Source organism: Aegilops tauschii, chromosome 6 (assembly GCF_002575655.3).
Source record: "Aegilops tauschii subsp. strangulata cultivar AL8/78 chromosome 6, Aet v6.0, whole genome shotgun sequence".
Classification (NCBI taxonomy): Eukaryota; Viridiplantae; Streptophyta; class Magnoliopsida; order Poales; family Poaceae; genus Aegilops; species Aegilops tauschii.
Genome location: NC_053040.3, coordinates 11106700 through 11124785, shown reverse-complemented (window position 1 = coordinate 11124785; position 18086 = coordinate 11106700). Strand labels below are relative to the sequence as shown.

General features: G+C 46.8%; 1 protein-coding gene and 1 long non-coding RNA gene across 6 annotated transcripts; one reads left to right on the top strand and one right to left on the bottom strand.

Annotated features, from left to right (window-relative positions):
• Positions 1-1385: 1385 nt before the first annotated feature.
• On the top strand, positions 1386-7154 carry LOC109762847 (uncharacterized). Of its 5 annotated transcripts, none has more exons than XR_012186969.1 (9): positions 1386-1890; positions 2631-2781; positions 2901-2984; positions 3341-3423; positions 4091-4495; positions 4808-4881; positions 4997-5087; positions 6653-6780; positions 6930-7154. It is a non-coding gene; the product is annotated as an uncharacterized lncRNA (long non-coding RNA). The 5 variants fall into 5 exon arrangements; XR_012186968.1 differs by having other exon boundaries at positions 1389-1890; positions 3999-4495; positions 4808-4871; XR_012186967.1 differs by having other exon boundaries at positions 1389-1890; positions 3999-4495.
• A 7387-nt stretch (positions 7155-14541) lies between these two features.
• Positions 14542-17850, bottom strand: LOC109762857 (uncharacterized). The gene has a single exon (XM_073500589.1). It carries the CDS (start codon positions 17761-17763, stop codon positions 14647-14649), a length of 3117 nt encoding a protein of 1038 aa, XP_073356690.1. The 5' UTR covers positions 17764-17850; the 3' UTR covers positions 14542-14646.
• Between the last annotated feature and the right edge of the window lie 236 nt (positions 17851-18086).

Below are 18086 nucleotides of genomic sequence, written 5' to 3'. Positions count from 1 at the left end.
GTCCTTCGCTTGCAACCATGCCTTGGTGGTCGTTTGTCTCTCTGACATGCGCACACCACAGTAGCGGCCGGTGCCTATTCGGTGAAGACTTGTTTTTTCGATAAAGCCCTGTGAAGAATTAGGGTTCCATAAATGATTAATCATGATTGAGTTGAATAGTTACTTCTCCTACGATAATTACGATGAATATTATGTAGCAGCCGTGATGTACGCTGAGATGAGAATAAAAATAAAATAAGAAAATCACTTCTCGATTACATTTTTGCCCCTGTCCTTGAGGTACTCCCTAGCTTTTTTAGTTGGTACTCTCTCGTATAAGTGTTGGAGTACCAATTAAGATCATCCGTTAGATTAATGGAAATGGATGGCTCATAACCATTTAGGGGTACCGTAAAGGAGCTCAACAACAAAGAAGTAATTTAAAGGATATTAACACGATGTACATTACAAAGCTTTGTAACCTAAATAAGAGAAATATATATTCAGATTCCATAAAGGCAAAGAGGCAAACCATGAGGGATCATCCTTGAGCGTAGGGAATGTTGGAGGCCAGATCATCATAAAAGGATGGATATCACCAAAATATCTAATCCCTTTCGTCATCTCATATACTTTATGCAGTGTCCTGCACTTGATATCCAAGTAGAATGCGCATCGACCCATCTCCAAAAATACAAACTCAGCATTGCCCTCCACCTGTTTTATTCGAAGAGAAAAATTGCAACCTAACATACACAAACTGGCCAACATCTCACGCAAATAAAAGGTGTCCACCAGTAACCAGTCATCTCCCTTGTATTCCCCAATGTGAAGCTGCAGTTCTTTGACATGGATAAGGTCTATACCAGCAGCATCATGGACACTTGACAACCTGGTGCTTCTCTCATCATGCTTCGCCCCATGCGGGATGAGCTGAATTGTGGAGAACCTCGAGGACCCCAAATCCAAGACAAGAATATCACTCCAGGCAGCTGTCATATATATTTTATTGTCGACGAGCACAGATTTTGGTTCCGGCAGCACACAAGGGAGCTGGTCCACAACCAGGTTATGCGTGCAACAGCATTCACCATCTTGCGACGCATATACTTGCACAACGTATTTTCTATCCATGGTTATCTTTATCAACACATCTTTACTCCTAATGTCTCAATTGATAGTCTCCGTTTCGGGTTTATTTTCGTCCCACCTATCATGGTTTTTTGGGTACCTGCTCCCACCTAACGCTGAGCCGCGTAGAACCAAAAAAAACCTCCTGCCGAGTCCCCCACCCGCCCCCACACGCCTAACCTCCCGTTGCACCCAAGAGAAACGAACGAAAAAAACCTACAAAAATTAACCAACGAAAAAAACCTACGAAAGAAAACCAGCGAAAAAAAAAGCCTGGCAACGTGCGAACGAGCTAGCGAAGCCTTTGCCCTCGAGCGACGCCACACCAGATCCTTCGCCGTCGCCCTCGCACATCAAGCCGCCGCCCTCGCCCTCGCAGCCGCCGCCGATCCCCTCCCCCATCTCCCTCCCTCAAACGCCGCCGCCCGTCGCTGCCGCCTCCGCCACCTCCCCAACGCACGTCTCTCGATCCCCTCCCCAGATCGCTGCCGTCTCTCCGGATCGCGCCACTGCCCCCACCCGAATGCACGTCTCTCGATCCCCTCTCGAGATCGCCGCCGCCGCTGTCTCTCCGGATCGCGCCGCCGCCGTCTCTCCGGATCCGCCGCCGCTGTCTCTACTTGTGGAGTCGCACGACGATCCCTTCCCGGATCCGCCGCCGATCACTTTCAGGATCCGCCACCGACCACTTCTAGGATCCGCCGCGTACCGCCTACAGGATCTGCCGCCGATCACTTCAAGGTTCCGCTGCGTACCGCCTATAGGATCCGCCCGTTCGTGGTATGGCTCCCTTTCCCTCTCCGCCAAATCTGACCTTTGTGTATGTGTTGCGCTGTGTGCGTGTGTGCTCTGCGTTAGTTATGGGATGGGCGTGCTCTGTGTGTGGCTTGCTAGCTTAGCTTGTGTGCGTGCGTGTTCTCCGCCGATTGATGCTTGTATGAACTCAGCGTGTTTATGTGCGTGCTGCTTGCTGCTTGTTGGCTGCCGATGGATGCTTGTTGCGTGTGCATGCATGTGTGTGGTGTTTGCTGGATCAAGCAACAACGACACATGTTGTTTTCTAATTTTGGTGCCTGAATATATCATGCGAACAGGAGGCATTAGAGACAGCTTATTGAGATGTACTCCCTCCGTAAACTAATATAAGAGCGTTTAGATCACTACTTTAGTGATCTAAACGCTCTTATATTAGTTTACGGAGGGAGTAATAACCAAGTAACACTGAAGAGACAAAAATACGTATTATTATGCAATAGCTAATTTCCTTAGCATGTACTGTTTATAGACAACCATTGCTTGGTTATGCGCTTCTTTTCTATTGGTTGATTATGGACTACATCACTCACTTCTAAATTACAAACTGGATATCATGTTCAACATAAGATCCCATGTTCAAATTTATAGGTGGTTCATCCACTTTTTAATGTTAATTGGTGATAAGAGCAGCCTCACAGTTCAAGACACATCATATAATTATTCTGTATGAACTACCCTAAGACTAATCATATGTACACTTGCAGGGGCGGCTAGCTTTGCTGATGCATATGCCGACATGATAAACAAGATATGCATGCATATTTTAATTTTATTTGGAGATAAGATATATATGCGATACTAATTGCTAAGTCGAGGAAGCATGTGATTTCGATGTTGATACTGATTCTCAAGAAGGTGTGTAGGTTCTCCTTGATACTGTTTTTTTTCCTACGTTGTCGCATGCTTGAAAAAAAATCCTTGCGTTTAGCCAATAGTGTGTAGGTTCTCCTCGATACTGATTCTCATACTTGCAGTGTTGGATACTCTGCTTAACACGAAACTGGAACATGAAACACTGATGCAGGTTTCATGATGGAACTGGAAAGGCCCTTCTGAAGGTATGAGAACATCTACAAACCAATATTGTGCAATAGTATATACTCGTTGATGTGTTGGGGATGATGAGATTTTTGTAACCAACAGTTTCTGAGCTAACATCGAAACATAAGATGTATATCTCACGCTGGACCATTAAAAAGTATTAGATTTCCCTACACTTCTGTCATCGAACATCAGAACTACTATTTCAAATTCATTGGCATTTGGTGCTATGTTCTGTACCATATCAGAACTATTTCCCTTTTATTTTGGTGTGGATATATACATGTATGTACACGCATATTAACTATTGGACTATGCATCAGCATTAACATTTACACATTACAATGTACATTCATACATTCATTTCGTACAGAGATCGGGACAAAGGAGTTCTGAAGAAGAAGATTCATCTACAGAATATATAATATGCATTGAAGAAAACAGAGATTCATCTTGGTGAGCACTAACCGTTCATTATAGATTGTTGGCGAGATAAGTTGCTCCTATGACTAAAATTGTGCCGGCGCTCTGATTTACTACTGGGTGCCCTTTCTAGAGGTAAATTTTATTATTATTTTGGTCATGTACGTGGGGGGGGGGGGGTGTCTTGATTGATTCACTAACTGTTCTAGCTTTGACGTTGTATGTCATCAGCTTGGGTTTGTTCGATCAGAGTTTTCACACATTATATGACTTCGTTAAAATTCAGGTTGCGTTCTGTCTTTTATACTTTAAAAAAATAGCGAGTGAACCTTTTTTGAAATTCGGTCTGCCACATAGAGAGGAACTCATTGGCTCCCCGGCGCCATCGAGCACTGAGGTTGACCAAACAAGCGTGTGAACATTTATGAGATTTGTAATTTGAAAACTATATAAAGCCAAATAACTATGAACACACCCTTGGAATAAATGTGACAGGAGAATCTGCGGTCTTACCGGAAAAAATTGAAACATTAGCTAGGATTTGTTGGTTAGATTCATGTTGCTCCATCCATTTACTATCAGTTCCTTTCATATATTGCTTCCATCAGAACACGTTGACCTGATTGTCCATGGTTACACTCATCTTCAAATGGCACAACTTGTTTTGCTGCCACATCTTCTCTTACTATACGATGAATAGGTACTATGTTCCATCTCTCTCTTATTTCACACTGCATTAACAATGTTTTTTCAGTGTGTCGATTTGCCTAACTATGCCTTATTGATTACTGATTTTGTTACTAATGTGTACACAAACCCTGCCTAATTAATTTAGTCCACTATATCTAACCATATGAAGTGTGAAAGTTGATTCTGACTACTTGCCTGGTGGTGTGGTACATTACCTCTTTTTTTAAATTATGAGAGCGGAACGACAGCGTTGGCGTGGACGACTCAGAGCTCAACCCCGTCAAGGGCCGCGAGCAGGAGCGGCATTCTTTTCCACACGAAGATGACCAAGGTCCAAGGGCGCCGTCGGCCACTTTGTCATTGTCGTCGAAGAGTCCAAGCTTGTCCCCGCATCGGTTGCATTGGTGCCGATCAGGTGCTAATCTGAATCCTTGTCCAATTGCAAGTGGCCTATAAAAAACCCTGGGTTGAATGCACATTACCATCACACTGCCATGTAATTTTTGTTGGTACACAATCATGTTGCTGCAGTTCTATTTATAGACTTTTTGGCCATTTTGTCTTTGTGTTTGTCCATGGTCAGATCATGTTTTTAAGCTTGATTGTTATGAGTCAGTAAGGTGAGAATGAGCGGTAATGGTTTAACTAATCATCCCATCATGTTTTTAGTATCATAATTTATTTATGCTAATTCTTTCAACATTATTGCCGTTGATGATTCTAAAAGGTAAAGAGAAATGTTAAAGAATTCATCTTCTGCTATGGCACGCAACCCCGCCGGCTCCGTGGATGTCTACGCAGGCATCGTCCTTAACCGCTGTCTAGCGCCACTACCCTGCAGCTTCTGTGACCTCTGTTGGCCTCATCAGGGTTCCTTCACCCTCCAGCTGCTCACGTGCTTCTCTGTTCGTCGCAGGTCCAGGTCTGCGCGGTTGGGGCGTCAATCACGTGTTCAACGGCATGTCAGAGCAACTCTCTGGCCAGAACCCTGACTATGCGCGCTTCAGGTAATGCAATCTGCCGGATATGTATGTTCACGTTTGTCAGTTGGGTTACACTAGGAGCAGGGGATGTGCACAAGAATTTTCCTGCCCATGTGGTTGCCGGTCTTCTGGATTGGTTTGGCTGCTATAAAAAAAAGTAGAACCAGTTCCACCAAAATCGATACTAGGCTACTAGCAGTACCATTGTCTTTGTCAATTTTGTTCCTGCCATAGTAAGATGACCCCTATTCTTAAGAATACATAATAGAAGATATTGTAGTGTTATGAGATTAGCTTTTACTTCTTTCCATTGATTGGTACAGATTTTGGGAGAACACTGTTGTCCACGTTATATCATATACTTCCAAATTATAAAGCGTTCTTGTTGTATGTAAGTTACCTATTATCCACAGAATACAAGTAGTGGTTCAGAACTACAGAGAAAAGTCTAAGATATTCATCGTTATTGTTGTATGTAAGTTACCTATTGTCCACGTTATATCGTATACTTCCAAATTATAAAGAGTTCTTGTTATATGTAAGTTCCCTATTATCCACACAATCCAAGCAGTGGTTCAGGACTACAGAGAAAGGAAGCACCAATAACTTGTTTTTTCATTTCTTTTTGGTGATAAAATTGGATTTTGCTTTTCCATGATCATGTGTCGGTGCCTTTGTCTCTATCAAATATTAGGGGTAATGAATTTTCTTGTGCTGGATCAACATGCAGATCCTGCCCATCTTGAAGTCATAAATCCAGTGAAGTCAATTTCAGTATATTCAGGACATAGCCAGTAGCTTAGCAATTTCCACGAGTATGTTTTGTTTACAATAAAGTTGTGTGCAAAATGTATATGCTACATTATGCATGATGCTCTCTTTTATCAAAGTATATCGATGTGTCTATTTTGTCATCCCGTTGCAATGCACGGGGACCTTCGATTTGATTCAGTTTTATGCTCTACTACAAATAGGGAAATGTGGACACTGGATATCCATTTCTTAGGTGTCAATCTGGTACTTAGGATGTATAGCCTAGGCACGTAATCTGATTTATAGCCTAGGCACTTTTCTTTAAGCATAGTTACATATTCGATGGTGACCAAACAATATGTGTCTTACCACTATTTGAGACGGTCCCTTAAACTGCCCGCAGTAGCTGACCAAGTACCACCAATGTTGTTTCTGCATGTGTGAGGCCATAAGTCATATCCCCAAATTATTGTAGTTGTGATTTATCATTGACACAGTATGTGTAGAAACTTTTTTGGTCTAAATGAGAAGAACAATAGTGTCGGGGATGTTTTTTGACCGTTTCTTTTACCTAGCTTCTGATTTCTATTATCAGAAACACATTTTTTGGACCTACAGGAAAAGATCTGTAAATAGAGGATTTGCCGAAGCTTTTTGAGTCCCTGATGCATACTAAATACAGTAGAGTAGTGTTTATGCATGATAACAATCTGGAAAATTGCTCCAAAATAACACTTAAAACATGTAAAAGAAGAAAAAAATCCATTCTGAATTCTAAAATCATCCTTCAGTGTATGCAGCAAACCGCTTCCTTTATGATCTGATTAAAATCGCAGGACTTAATATGATGCATGGATATACTAAAACTATCACACCAAAGGCGAGGATCCTTGATCTCCACCATAGCGATGAAGCCAGTGTCGGAGTCGCCGTCTTCGCCAAGGATAGTCACAATGACGGAAAGGTATAATAACAAAGTAATTATTTTAGAACATAATTTTGATGATTTTAGTTATATTGGATAATATTTAGTGGTTTCACTACCAATATAGAAAACCGGTACCAGTTGTACGTTTCCAGCCATATCTATTTTAATTGCTATTATTTTTGTAGAACATATCCATTGGAGCAAGAAGAGGGAGGACAACATATTTTAGGATCGTGGTGCGAGTATTAAAGAAATGTATAAATGCATGGGCAATATGTTGCTATTTCATGACATATGTGCTTATTAATTGAACATTCTGATATATTATGTGCACCTTTTAAGTTTTATTATTAGTTTCCATGCTATACTGTGTTGATGTCTCATGATTTAATTAATCTTTCTTTGAGCTATATATTATTGTTTTGGCACCACTGTTGTTGAATATGTGATAGTGAAAAGTCATATTGTGTCTTCCCTTGATTTTGGTATTTCTTTTCAATTGAGAGAAACAAAGGTACAAGGGAAATTATATTATGTCTTCTCCTGATATTGTGTTTGATGCTGCTGCTAGAGTCTGGCCACACCGCCTGTTCACATAAATCATCATATAGGCAGCCTGGAATATTTGGAAACAAAGAAATAGATGCTACTTTGAGGGTATGCAGCCTTCTGTTCAGGACTGGCTCAGGATGTTCAAAGATGATCAGGACTTTACCCCCTCACGTTTAAAACCAGGTATCTAACCCCCTAGACTTTCCTATACCATCTGAATAGCCCCCTAATCCATTAGAGTGGTTTTACAAGTGGTTTTGGTGATGTGGCAAAGTGCACCTCATTCCTGACATGCATCCGGCCTCATGCATTCTCCTTCGGGCACAAGTCAACGTCATGCCACTCGGGAAGCATCGTGTCGATGCATGTCATGTCATCAGCACGTAGCTCGCTGAGTCCCATTCTTCTCACTCCGTGAGCTTCTCAGCCCTGAGCCCCCCCTTCTCCAGCTTACCATGCAGCTTGTACGAGGCCAGCAATTTCTTGCACACTAGGCCTCTCTCGCCCAGCACATCACACGTGGTTCGTGGGATCCTTCTGGTCCTCTGCACTGTCATGCTCCTGCTGCGCAGACACGGCGGCCGCGCTGGGGTGCATGCACAACCGGCCAACGATGCAAGTTCAGGCGACCCCTCGCCGTGCGCAACCAGTACGGCAGTGTCTCGTACTCAAGCTCTTAGAGGCGAACGTTTGTGGGGCGGTCGACCATGACGAGCATGACATTGGCACCGGAGTGGCGAGGAGCTGGAGTGTCGCTAGCGAGGCGCACATAATTTCTCTCCAGCTAGAACGCAAAGCTCCCCCGGATACAATACACACGTACAGAGCGGCTGGATGGATTCCCTCTTGAACAAGCATGCACGTACACGCAAGTACGCGCTACCATGTTCGAGCCGGATTGGAGTAACCTAATCGTGATTAGCTCTGATAGTGGATGCTGCCAGCTACCGGCGGCAGCGCGAGCTTGATGGAGCTCGCTATTGTCAGCGAAAGAAGAAGAGGACGTGGCCGGCGAGAGCGTTGCTAGGGTGACTACGACACACGGGGGGCGATGGAAAGTAGAGATTGCATGCAAGCCAAAACACAGCCGGCTGCTGGCCAGCTGGTTCTGCTTCTGAGTATTACGTCGTCGCGTCGTGTTCGCAAGAGACCTGCCTGCCTGGATGGAGGTCGCGCCGCGCGAAGGTCAACGAGACGCAAGGATGTGAGGGACGCATATACACGGCGATAGCATACCGTTGTGAGGGGAAGAGAGGAACCGTGCAGACGTGATACGCGGCGGCAACCATGCCATGTCACCAAAACCATCCTCAAAAACCACTCTAAGCAGGGGTAGGGGGTGATTTACCTGGTTTAGGAAAGCTCAGGGGGTTAAATACCTGGTTTTGGACCTGAGGGGGTAAACTGGCCAGTTTACGAAACACCAGGGGGTTATATGGACTTCTTTCCAAAGAAAAGAAGGAGCCTCTCGTGCTGTTTTCTCTATTAAAAAAATATTTATCTCAAAAGCTTGCTCGGTTCATGAAATACATATCTTGTAACCATAGTGTGGGATATGCATGGGTTTAACCCACTCAACTATATCGAAGACTTGAAATTTTTCTTCTCCCGTTCCAATTCACAGGCTGCAAGCCGAGGTTGGCTTTTCCTTATTTCTATGAGGTGTTGTAGTTCTTCTATTTTAATTAACCGCATTATCATAAATACAAAGAATCTCATCTGTTTTAGGTGCGTATCAAAGAAAGAAGCATGTAATACGATTCTAGCTATTTTTCTTTGCAAGGGTGATTTTAATCCTGAGGTAGGCGGGTTCATGCAAGTGGAATTATCATCTCTCATGCTATGCTTAGAAAATAAAAATGAGAGCAATTAGCAATTTTAATGTATAACATTGCAAAATTGTATGGAAAAATCATTTATTTTGTCAGAACTTTTAGGTGGGCGTGGATGGAGAATGTTGGAAGACATTCAAAGGTAGGATGGTGGGAATGCCTATGGCAATTTGGCAAACTTGGAGAAAACATATGCGATTTTGAGTTAATGTAGAGCTGAAGGCAAGCTGCTCGTATTCATCTGTTTGGCCAGGAGTTAGGGATGATGGGACTCAACAATTTGATAGATTTAGAGTGAACACAGATTTGGAGTAGGGTGACAACATAGGAAAGTTTTATTTTTGAGACAAACATAGGAGAGTAATAACACAATGTTCAAAGAGATGAGTTGAGGGGCTCGTGATAGATTCATTTGTTGGCCGCGTTTTACTAGTACATGTAAGTACCTGCAAAAAAAACACATACAAGTAAGAGAAGTCGCCGTTGCCTTAATTCTCTTGAGATGATCTCATGGCGAATGTAGTAACTTAAGTCTTTGTGTAGTGGGCTTGGTGCGATGGCGACCGGGCCTCTCTCGGGGCACAACAAGCTGAGCACTGCAAGTGTTGATCCGCTTCCGTGCCTGCGGATGAGGAGTCTGCCGTTCCTACAGTCCAGGATGGAGGTCGATCCGATGTGTTTGCTCATGTACGTATCCAAGCTAGAACTTTCGCGCCGGATCGCTACGGCAAGCTCTGAGGGCTGAGGCAGCAACCGGATGAACCCCCGCAGTGATACGCCCTTTTCCCCCACTAGTAGAAAAAGAGACTTCCATACGCCCCCATTAGTCCCCAAAATAATCGAACCGCGACCAAAGAGGTCTTTAGTCGCGGTTCGGGAGGAGACCCGCGACCAACTATCTGGGCCCAGCGCGAGCTGGCGGACGGGAGGGGCTTTAGTCCCGGTTGGCCTGGTCAACCGGGACTAAAGGTCCTCAGGCTGGCCCGAAGGCCTTTAGTCGCGGTTGGCCAGACCAACCGGGATTAAAGGTTAGACCTTTAGTCCCGGTTGGTCTGGTCAACCGGGACTAAAGGTCCTCAGGCTGGCCCGAAGGCCTTTAGTCGCGGTTGGCCAGACCAACCGGGATTAAAGGTTAGACCTTTAGTCCCGGTTGGTCTGGCCAACCGCGACTAAAGGGATTCGCCTCATTTTCAAACTCTACCCCCCCCCCCCCCCCCCCCCGCGATCGCCTTTTCAGTTTTAGAAAAAACAAAAGAAAATGATGGAAATGTCAAAAAATAAAATAAAATAAGTTTCCCATGTGATATGTGGTCTAGTTGTTGGGAAAATTAACAAATATGAATTTCGACTTTATTTGCAAAATCTCTCTGGAATTTCTTAAAATGGGCATAACTTTTGCATACGAACTCGGATGAAAAAGTTTTTTATATGAAAAATCATCTACTCGAAAAGTTACATCCGAATTTAACCGGGAGAACCCCGTTAAACATTTTCAAAATCCTCAAAAACCTAACAGAAAAAAAGATACGGGACTTTTAAGATCTGGAGAGGCAAAAAAATTCAAATAAATTCAAATTATGGTCAAACTGTGGTCAAACAATGGTGAAACTAATTATTCTAGAATATTAGTGTTACTAAATAATTATTTCAGTTTTTTTAAATTTTGGTCAAATCTAGTCAAACTGTGGTCAAACAGTGGTCAAACAATGGTCAAACTAATTATTCCAGAAATATTAGTGTTACTAAATAATTATTGTTTTTTAAAACAATATTTTCAAACTCAAACAGTGAAATGTGTCACTTCATGCTCAAGCTAAATTCCTGAGGGTTAATAGAATTGACATCCTACTATTGTCAGGAAAACAACAAGTGCAGAGTTGGAAACGAGAGAGAATAGAACCTGAAAGTTAAGCGTGCTCAGGCTGGAGTAGTGAGAGGATGGGTGACCGTTCAGGAAGTTAGATGATTTGGAACGATGAGGGGTGATTAGAGATTAGAGGATAAATTGAGCAGTGATGAGCGGTGGTGATTAGAGATTAGAGGTTAAAATAATTCAGAAATTTGAAAATTAAAAAAAATTAAAAAAATTCGAAAAAAAACCAGGTTTAAACCTGCGGAGGAGGCCTTTAGTCCCGGTTAGCCACGAGAACCGGGACTAAAGGACGGGCCTTTAGTCCCGGTTAGCCACGAGAACCGGGACTAAAGCCTTTAGTCGCGGTTCGTAAGAGGCGCGACTAAAGGGGGGGTCTTTAGTCGCGCATATTTAGTCCCGGTTGCACAGCCGGGACTAAAGGCCTTTGTGAACCGGGACTAAAGGCCTTTTTTCTACCAGTGCCCCGACCCACGCGTCGTCCCCAGGACGGCTAGGCGGAACCCTAGTTGCGCCGCCGCCGCCCCACTCTACAGCATGCCCTCCTCTCGCCGCCGCCGGATGAGTCCGCCGGGCGAAGCCCGCGCCGGAGGACGGTGGCGGCGGGGATCTCCGTGCGCGCGGCGGCCTTGATCTCCGGCGTGAGCCTGTGGTGGTGGGAGACTAGTCCTCGGCGTCTCCGGCCGGCGAGGCGGCTGCCCGGCGCGGCGTCCTCGTCCTCTCGCGTGTGATGGGCTGCCGGCTGCTCGTGGCTGCCTCGACGCGACGGCGACCCGAGGTTTCAGTTCTGGTCGTTCCGGGTTCGACCGATCTGGCCTCTCAGCTTCGACTGACGGTGAGGTTGGTGGTCGTGCGTGGTGGTGGCGGCGCCGCCGTGCAGGAGGTGCTTGGGCCAGTGGGTTCGCATGCTGGCGGCGCTGGGATTCCCCATCCTCGTCCAGCAGCGTGAGGGTGCGGAGGTAGGGTTGCTCCGGGCGAAAGCCGACGGCGCGGCGTCTGCGGATGTCGCTCTCCTCCTGTGGGCCGTCGTGGAGCTCTCCGACCTCCTCCGCTCTCGGGTCACTTTCTTCGGGTGAAAGCCTAGGACCTGCGGTGCAGGCCAGACGATGGCATGACACGTCGCTTCCTCTTCTGAGGGTGTTGTCTTGAAGATTGTGATTCCCTGCGTGCTTTCCCGGTGCTGGACTTGTATAGCATCGCGGCAGGTGGCCGGTGATGCGCCTAGAGGTGGAGCGGTGTTCCCTCCTCCGCATCAAAGACGGCAGATCTCGGCGGCGTGGCGCAGTGGAGTCTCGGCGTTCGACACGGGTAGATGGACTCGTGCAGGAGGTTGGAGCTATCTGGCGTCGTGGTGACGTCGATGGTAGGCCTCGCAAGGTTGACGCGTTGGCAAATGCTCTGAAGATGGATTGGTGGAAGACGGCGAGCAAACACAGCTTCGCCATCCAGCCAAGTATCTTTATTGAATTGTGCGGCGGCCTTTGAGAGTGTGCCGGACCGGTGTGTGCCCCAGACCCGACAGTGGCTTGGTTGGGGCCTCCGGTTCTAGATGTTAGGCTTGCTGCGAGGTCTGTTTGGTATTAGGCTCGGACTATCAGCACCCCTTCATCAAGTGGATAGGAGTAGCGATAGATGTTGCCAAAACAGTGGCTTCAGGTTTATTGATGTATTAGTTTGTAAGATCTGTGTGAATAATTAATAAAGTGAGTGTACCCATCGCCCACATGCAGAGGCCGGGGTCTTCCTTTAAAAAAAAAGCAACGGGATGAACCGTGGGATAGTTTGCCCAATTCAGTGTGCTTCCTCGATGTAGAATCCAAGCAGACGGGGTGGATGGAGCTCGGGGAAACGGCGAAGAAATTCACGACAGGAGGCTTGGTGGAACCAGGCAACCAGCGCCTTGGATACCGCCGCCGCCGCCGCCGGCTGCGTTGTGCCTTCCATTGGTCTTCGGTGGTATGCGGTGCAGGAAGGTTAAAACGATTAAACGAACGATTCCTCGTCTTGCTGGGCCTGCTCTGGAGTTAAGGCCCTTCAAAGTCCAAACTAACCAAATGTAGCCCATCAAGGCCGAGCAATCAGCAGACATCTCCCGTCCGACTTCCAACTGCTCCCCGTCGCCGCCGCGAGGCGTTGTCCACCTCGCTGTCAAGCTCCCCCACCTCCAACGACCGGTGCCTCCGCCCCGCCTGCTCGCCGGTTCCGGCTAGCCGCACCCCGCGCCGTCTGCTATAGCCAGCAGGGGATCGCATGCTGTTCCACGCCGGCAAGAGGACTCAGAGAGCGCGCACGAGTAGGGGTGAACATTCGGTATAAACCGAAAATTCGGTTTCTACCATTCGGTTTTTTCTTAAATTCGGTGTGGAAAACTAAAAACCGAAAATGGTGGCTTGAAATAGCTAACCGAATATTCGGTCCGGTTTTCAGTTTTATACCGAAATGCCATGTTCAAGTTTCTCTGCTTAGACTGCAGCAGCGGTACCCTATTATATAGGCAAAAAATCTGCCTTATTTTCTCCGTCGGGCGAGGTGGGACTAAAGGAACCAAATGACCTGAACGACTGTTCGTAGCATCGTACGCGCAGGCACAAGCTCCACCAAAAATCCCACGTGAGTTGGGCCTTCCATCCTTGCATGGACTACGGCCATGTAGGCCCACCACGCACGTTATGTGTGAGACGTGCTGCAGCAACGGAAAGCGAACGATAAAAAAGCAAAAAAAAAAAGCAAAGGAAATCGCGTCTGTGCGCTGGTTGCGATCGTGGGCACGTGACTCCCGGGAGACACTGCGTGGACAGGCTACAGAGTACGTCCGCGAGCGATGTGAGCAGAGGGTAACTTCGGTTTTTTGTTCGGTAATCGGTGTAAAACCAAACTGACCGAATCAAATTCGGTTTATGCATGTGAAAACCGAATTTTTCTATAGCAGTGAAAAAACCGAAAATTCGGTTTCTTCGGTTTTGGCTTCGGTTCGGTCTTCGGTTCGTTGGTTTTTATGCCCACCCCTACGCACGAGGCACGGAGGCACAACTTCGGTGGCCGCTTGCTCGCCGTTTGATGTGCTGACCTCCGGGTTCGCCACTCAGCCGCAGCCGCTCCTGCTCGGCAGCTGGAGCGAGGTACCGAACTGAACATTGTACTTCTTGGCTCGATGTGCTCTGTACATTTGTAGTTTGTAGAATTGGTACTTGTTTTTGTTGAAGGAAACAAATCGATGCTTAATGTTGTAATTGCAGGATTTAAATATGGTGGCAATACTCATAATGAAACTCTTAAGAGATTTCACTACGGACTACATATAAAACTCATTACTCCCTCCGTTTTTAAATATAAAACTCTTAAGAGATTTCACTACGGACTACATACGGATATATATATAGACATATTTATTTTAGAGTGTACACTCACTCATTTTGCTCCATATGTTGCCATATTGAAAGCTCTAAAAAACTTATATTTAGGAACTTTAGGAACGGAGGGAGTACTTATTTTCAAGCAGACTGAAAATATAAACACTTGTGTCAGCAAACAACAGATAACAAAAGTGCATCTGAAATGGCCAACTGGTTATTTAAACCTGCTATTATTTGGTCACTTGGTTTACACTTGGAAAGCAGAAAATCCACATTACACCTGAGGGTACGAACCTTACTTACTGCACAACTTATCAAGAAAACGGGAGAAGGAAACCCTCCATGGCTCGAGGAAAACCAGAGCTCCAAACCAAAGCCAAAAACCAAAAACAACGCCAAGAATTACAGAGTAACACAACCCCACATCGCTTCCGAGTTGTTGTGTGTGGTCTTGAGTTCCCTCATCTAGACAATGTGCGCTCAACGGGAAGCCACAAAGCCCCATATTGTTACTGTAAATTGATGGGTCTACAAGTGTCTGTAGCTGACTCCCCGTGGGAATGGCGCCCGTTAAGCGGTTGTTGGAGAGATTTAACACACTGAGGAACTGCAAATTTGAGATGCTGGGTGGGATAGCACCTGAAAGTTCATTCCATGAGAGGTCAAGGAACTCCAGGAGCTCCAAACTGCCAATGCTTGCTGGAATATTGCCTGATAGATGATTTCTAGACAAGTTCAAGAATCGGAGACCTTGAAGGTATGTTAGCTCGTTGGGGATGTCGCCTGCGAGCAGATTGCTTGATAAATCGATGCCTGTGATTAGTTCAATTGTTTTCTGAAAAGTTTGCACACGACCCTTCCAGAAAATGTTTACTCTCTCTCGGTACTCGTCCACTGACGACAAGCTATCAGGTGGCATAGTCCTTCTAGAAAAGATGGAAATCCGTCTCAGTTGGACAACATCATGCCTTTCAGAAGATGCTGTTGTCCAAGTCGAGAGTTGTTCCATCATGGATGATAAGTTGCCGAATGTACTTGGGATGAATCCAGTAAAGCTATTGTTTGACATGTCAAGTAATTGCAGATTAGAAAGCTGGGATATCTCGGATGGAATGACACCACTAAAATTGTTGGATGGGAGGCTCAGAACTCGTAGAAGGGGAACACTTTTTCCAATCCAAGCAGGAATAACACCGAAGAACATGTTGTTCCCAAGATCTAGTGTGATGAGCTTACAGCAACAGGTTTCAATGACAGATGGGAAATCCCCAGAGAAGCTATTGTTAGCAAGATTGAGTGATTGGAGAGGGAAGTCACTCAAGCTTGTCGAGACAGGAAATTTACCCCAGAACCCATTGGTTGATACATCCATAAATACCACTGCTTGTAGTTTCCACCAGCAACTTGGGAGCTCGCCAGTGAAGCGGTTACTTGATAGATCCAGTAACTGGAGAGAGGTCAATCCACACAAAGCTGCAGGAATATTTCCAGACAGGCGATTGTTGTCCATGGATAGAATTGTTAGATTGGTGCACTGTGACCAATCATGCGACAGCTTCCCTGTCAGCTGATTCCCTGAAACATCCAAGAAGTCCAAAATGGGATGGACACTAAACACCTTTGAGATGTCCCCGGTGAATTGGTTCTGGTCCAATCTCACACGTAATAGGGACGTGCAGTTCTTGAGGCACGGCGGTAGCGAGCCGCTGAAGTTGTTGTGGTTCGCCATGAAATTCTCTAGCGTGAGGCCATCACACAGACTCTGCGGCAGTTCACCGGAGAAGCTGTTCTTCGCGAAGCTCACGTCGGTCAAGCTCAGCCCCTTACCGAGGTCAGCGGGTAAGTTGCCCCCGAAGTTGTTGTCGAACAGGCTGAGGTACTTGAGATTCCTGAGTGATGTGATAGTGTTGGGCAGCTCGCCTTCCAAATGGTTGGTGTCAACATCCAAGACTTGCAATGCTGTCATGTTGCCGATCTCCGGTGGGATTGTTCCGGTGAGCTGGTTGAAGAAGAGCGCCAGCCTCGTGAGCTGCGTGAGATTGCCGAACGAGCTGGGTATCGGCCCTGTGAGCCAGTTGGCGGACAAGTCCAACTGGCTTAGGCTGACCAACTCGCCAATCTCTACCGGAATAGAGCCGGCAAGGTTGTTGCTGTAGAGATAGATTATTTTTAGCTTGGTTGCCTTGCCTAGCTCCGGCGGAATCTTCCCAGTGAACGAGTTTCCCTGCGCTTGGAATGCTATGAGCTCCGGCCAGCTCGTGAACAAAACTGCCGGAATGTGACCGGTGAGTTTGTTAAACTCTATGCCAAACTCTCTTAGTTTGTGCATCCCGGCCAACGCCCGCGGCAAGATACCGGTGAGCTCATTCGCCGACAACTCCGCAAAATTGAGATTGCCAAGGTTGCCCAGCTCTGGTGGAATAGTGGAAACCAGGCCTATGCCGTTCAGGCCAAGGTGTTGCAGCATTTGGAGCCGGCCAAGAACAGGTGGGATCGTCCCACCGAGCGGGTTGTTGCTGAGTTCAAGAGCTCTCAACTGGGGCATGGACCCAAGAAAATCGGGGACGCCACCTTTGAGGTTGTTGGTTGCAACCCGCAGATCCCGGAGTTTCCCTAGCTTCGACAACGATGCTGGTATCCGGCCAGAGAAGGAATTGACTGACAAGTTGAGGTACATGAGGTCGGGAAGCTTCTTGGGCAGCGAGTCCGGTATCGGCCCGGAGACATTGTTCTGCGATAGGCCGAGGTAGGTGATGTTACTGCTCCCTAGAACGAACTCCGGGAAGCCACCAGTCAGGTAGTTGAGGTAGAGCGACATGAAGGTGACGGTGGGCATTGGTGAGAACCTGCGGTAGTCTGGGTTGGTGAGAAAGTTGGAGCCCAGGTCGAAATGCACGATCCCGGGGAGCCTGCTGAGCTGGTGCGGGATGTCGCCAACGAGGTTGTTGTAAAGACGAAGGTCGACAAGGCCAAAGAGATCGCGGAGCTGAGGCGGGATGGGGCCCTTGAACCCGTTGCTGCCGAGGTCGAGCACGGCAAGGGAGCGCAGCCATGAGAGGCTTGCTGGGATGGCGCCGACAAAGTTGTTACCATTGAGGTCAAGCACGATGAGGGCGGGAAAAGCTGCGGTATCGAGCTTGTTGAGCGTGCCAGCGAGGCCTATCCCCCGGAGCCTGAGGGATTCGACACGGCCGGTGTTGTTGCAGGACACACCAAACCAGGAGCAAAGCCCGGCCACCTTGGCCCAGCAGCTGGAGAGCGCATCCGGGTATCCCAGGCTGGCCTTCCAGTCTAGCAGCGCCTCGGCCTCCGACTCCGTTGTGGCATGGCTGCGGCCGCCAGAAACCAAGAGGGCGAGGGCGAGGAGGAGGAGGATGCCAGTGGTGAAGGCGGCTTCTGGGGGCGTCGGCATTGGATGGCAGTAGTGGTGTGTGAGTGACTACCAACACTACTTTGGTAGAATTTGGACTCGAGATTATTTCCAACAGGAGGGGATTTAGCATGTGGTCTGTGGGTTGACTAGTGTAGACCATCGACAAGTGGTCCATGTGTATGTGTGAGTATCAGCTGCTTGTGGGGTGCGGCATTTATTTCCTTTGGAAAATTTCTTTGCCGGCCACTACACAAATTTCAAGTCAAGGTCCACTACCACTAGTGTTTAATCACCGGCCGGCCTCGGTGGAGTGGAGAGCCAACCATAGTCCATAGCTAGCTCTTTCTCGTAAATAATTTCCC

Bases quoted from the DNA above. Each gene is read 5' to 3' on its own strand.
- LOC109762857 (XM_073500589.1), bottom strand. From the start codon at position 17,763: ATGCCGACGCCCCCAGAAGCCGCCTTCACCACTGGCATCCTCCTCCTC.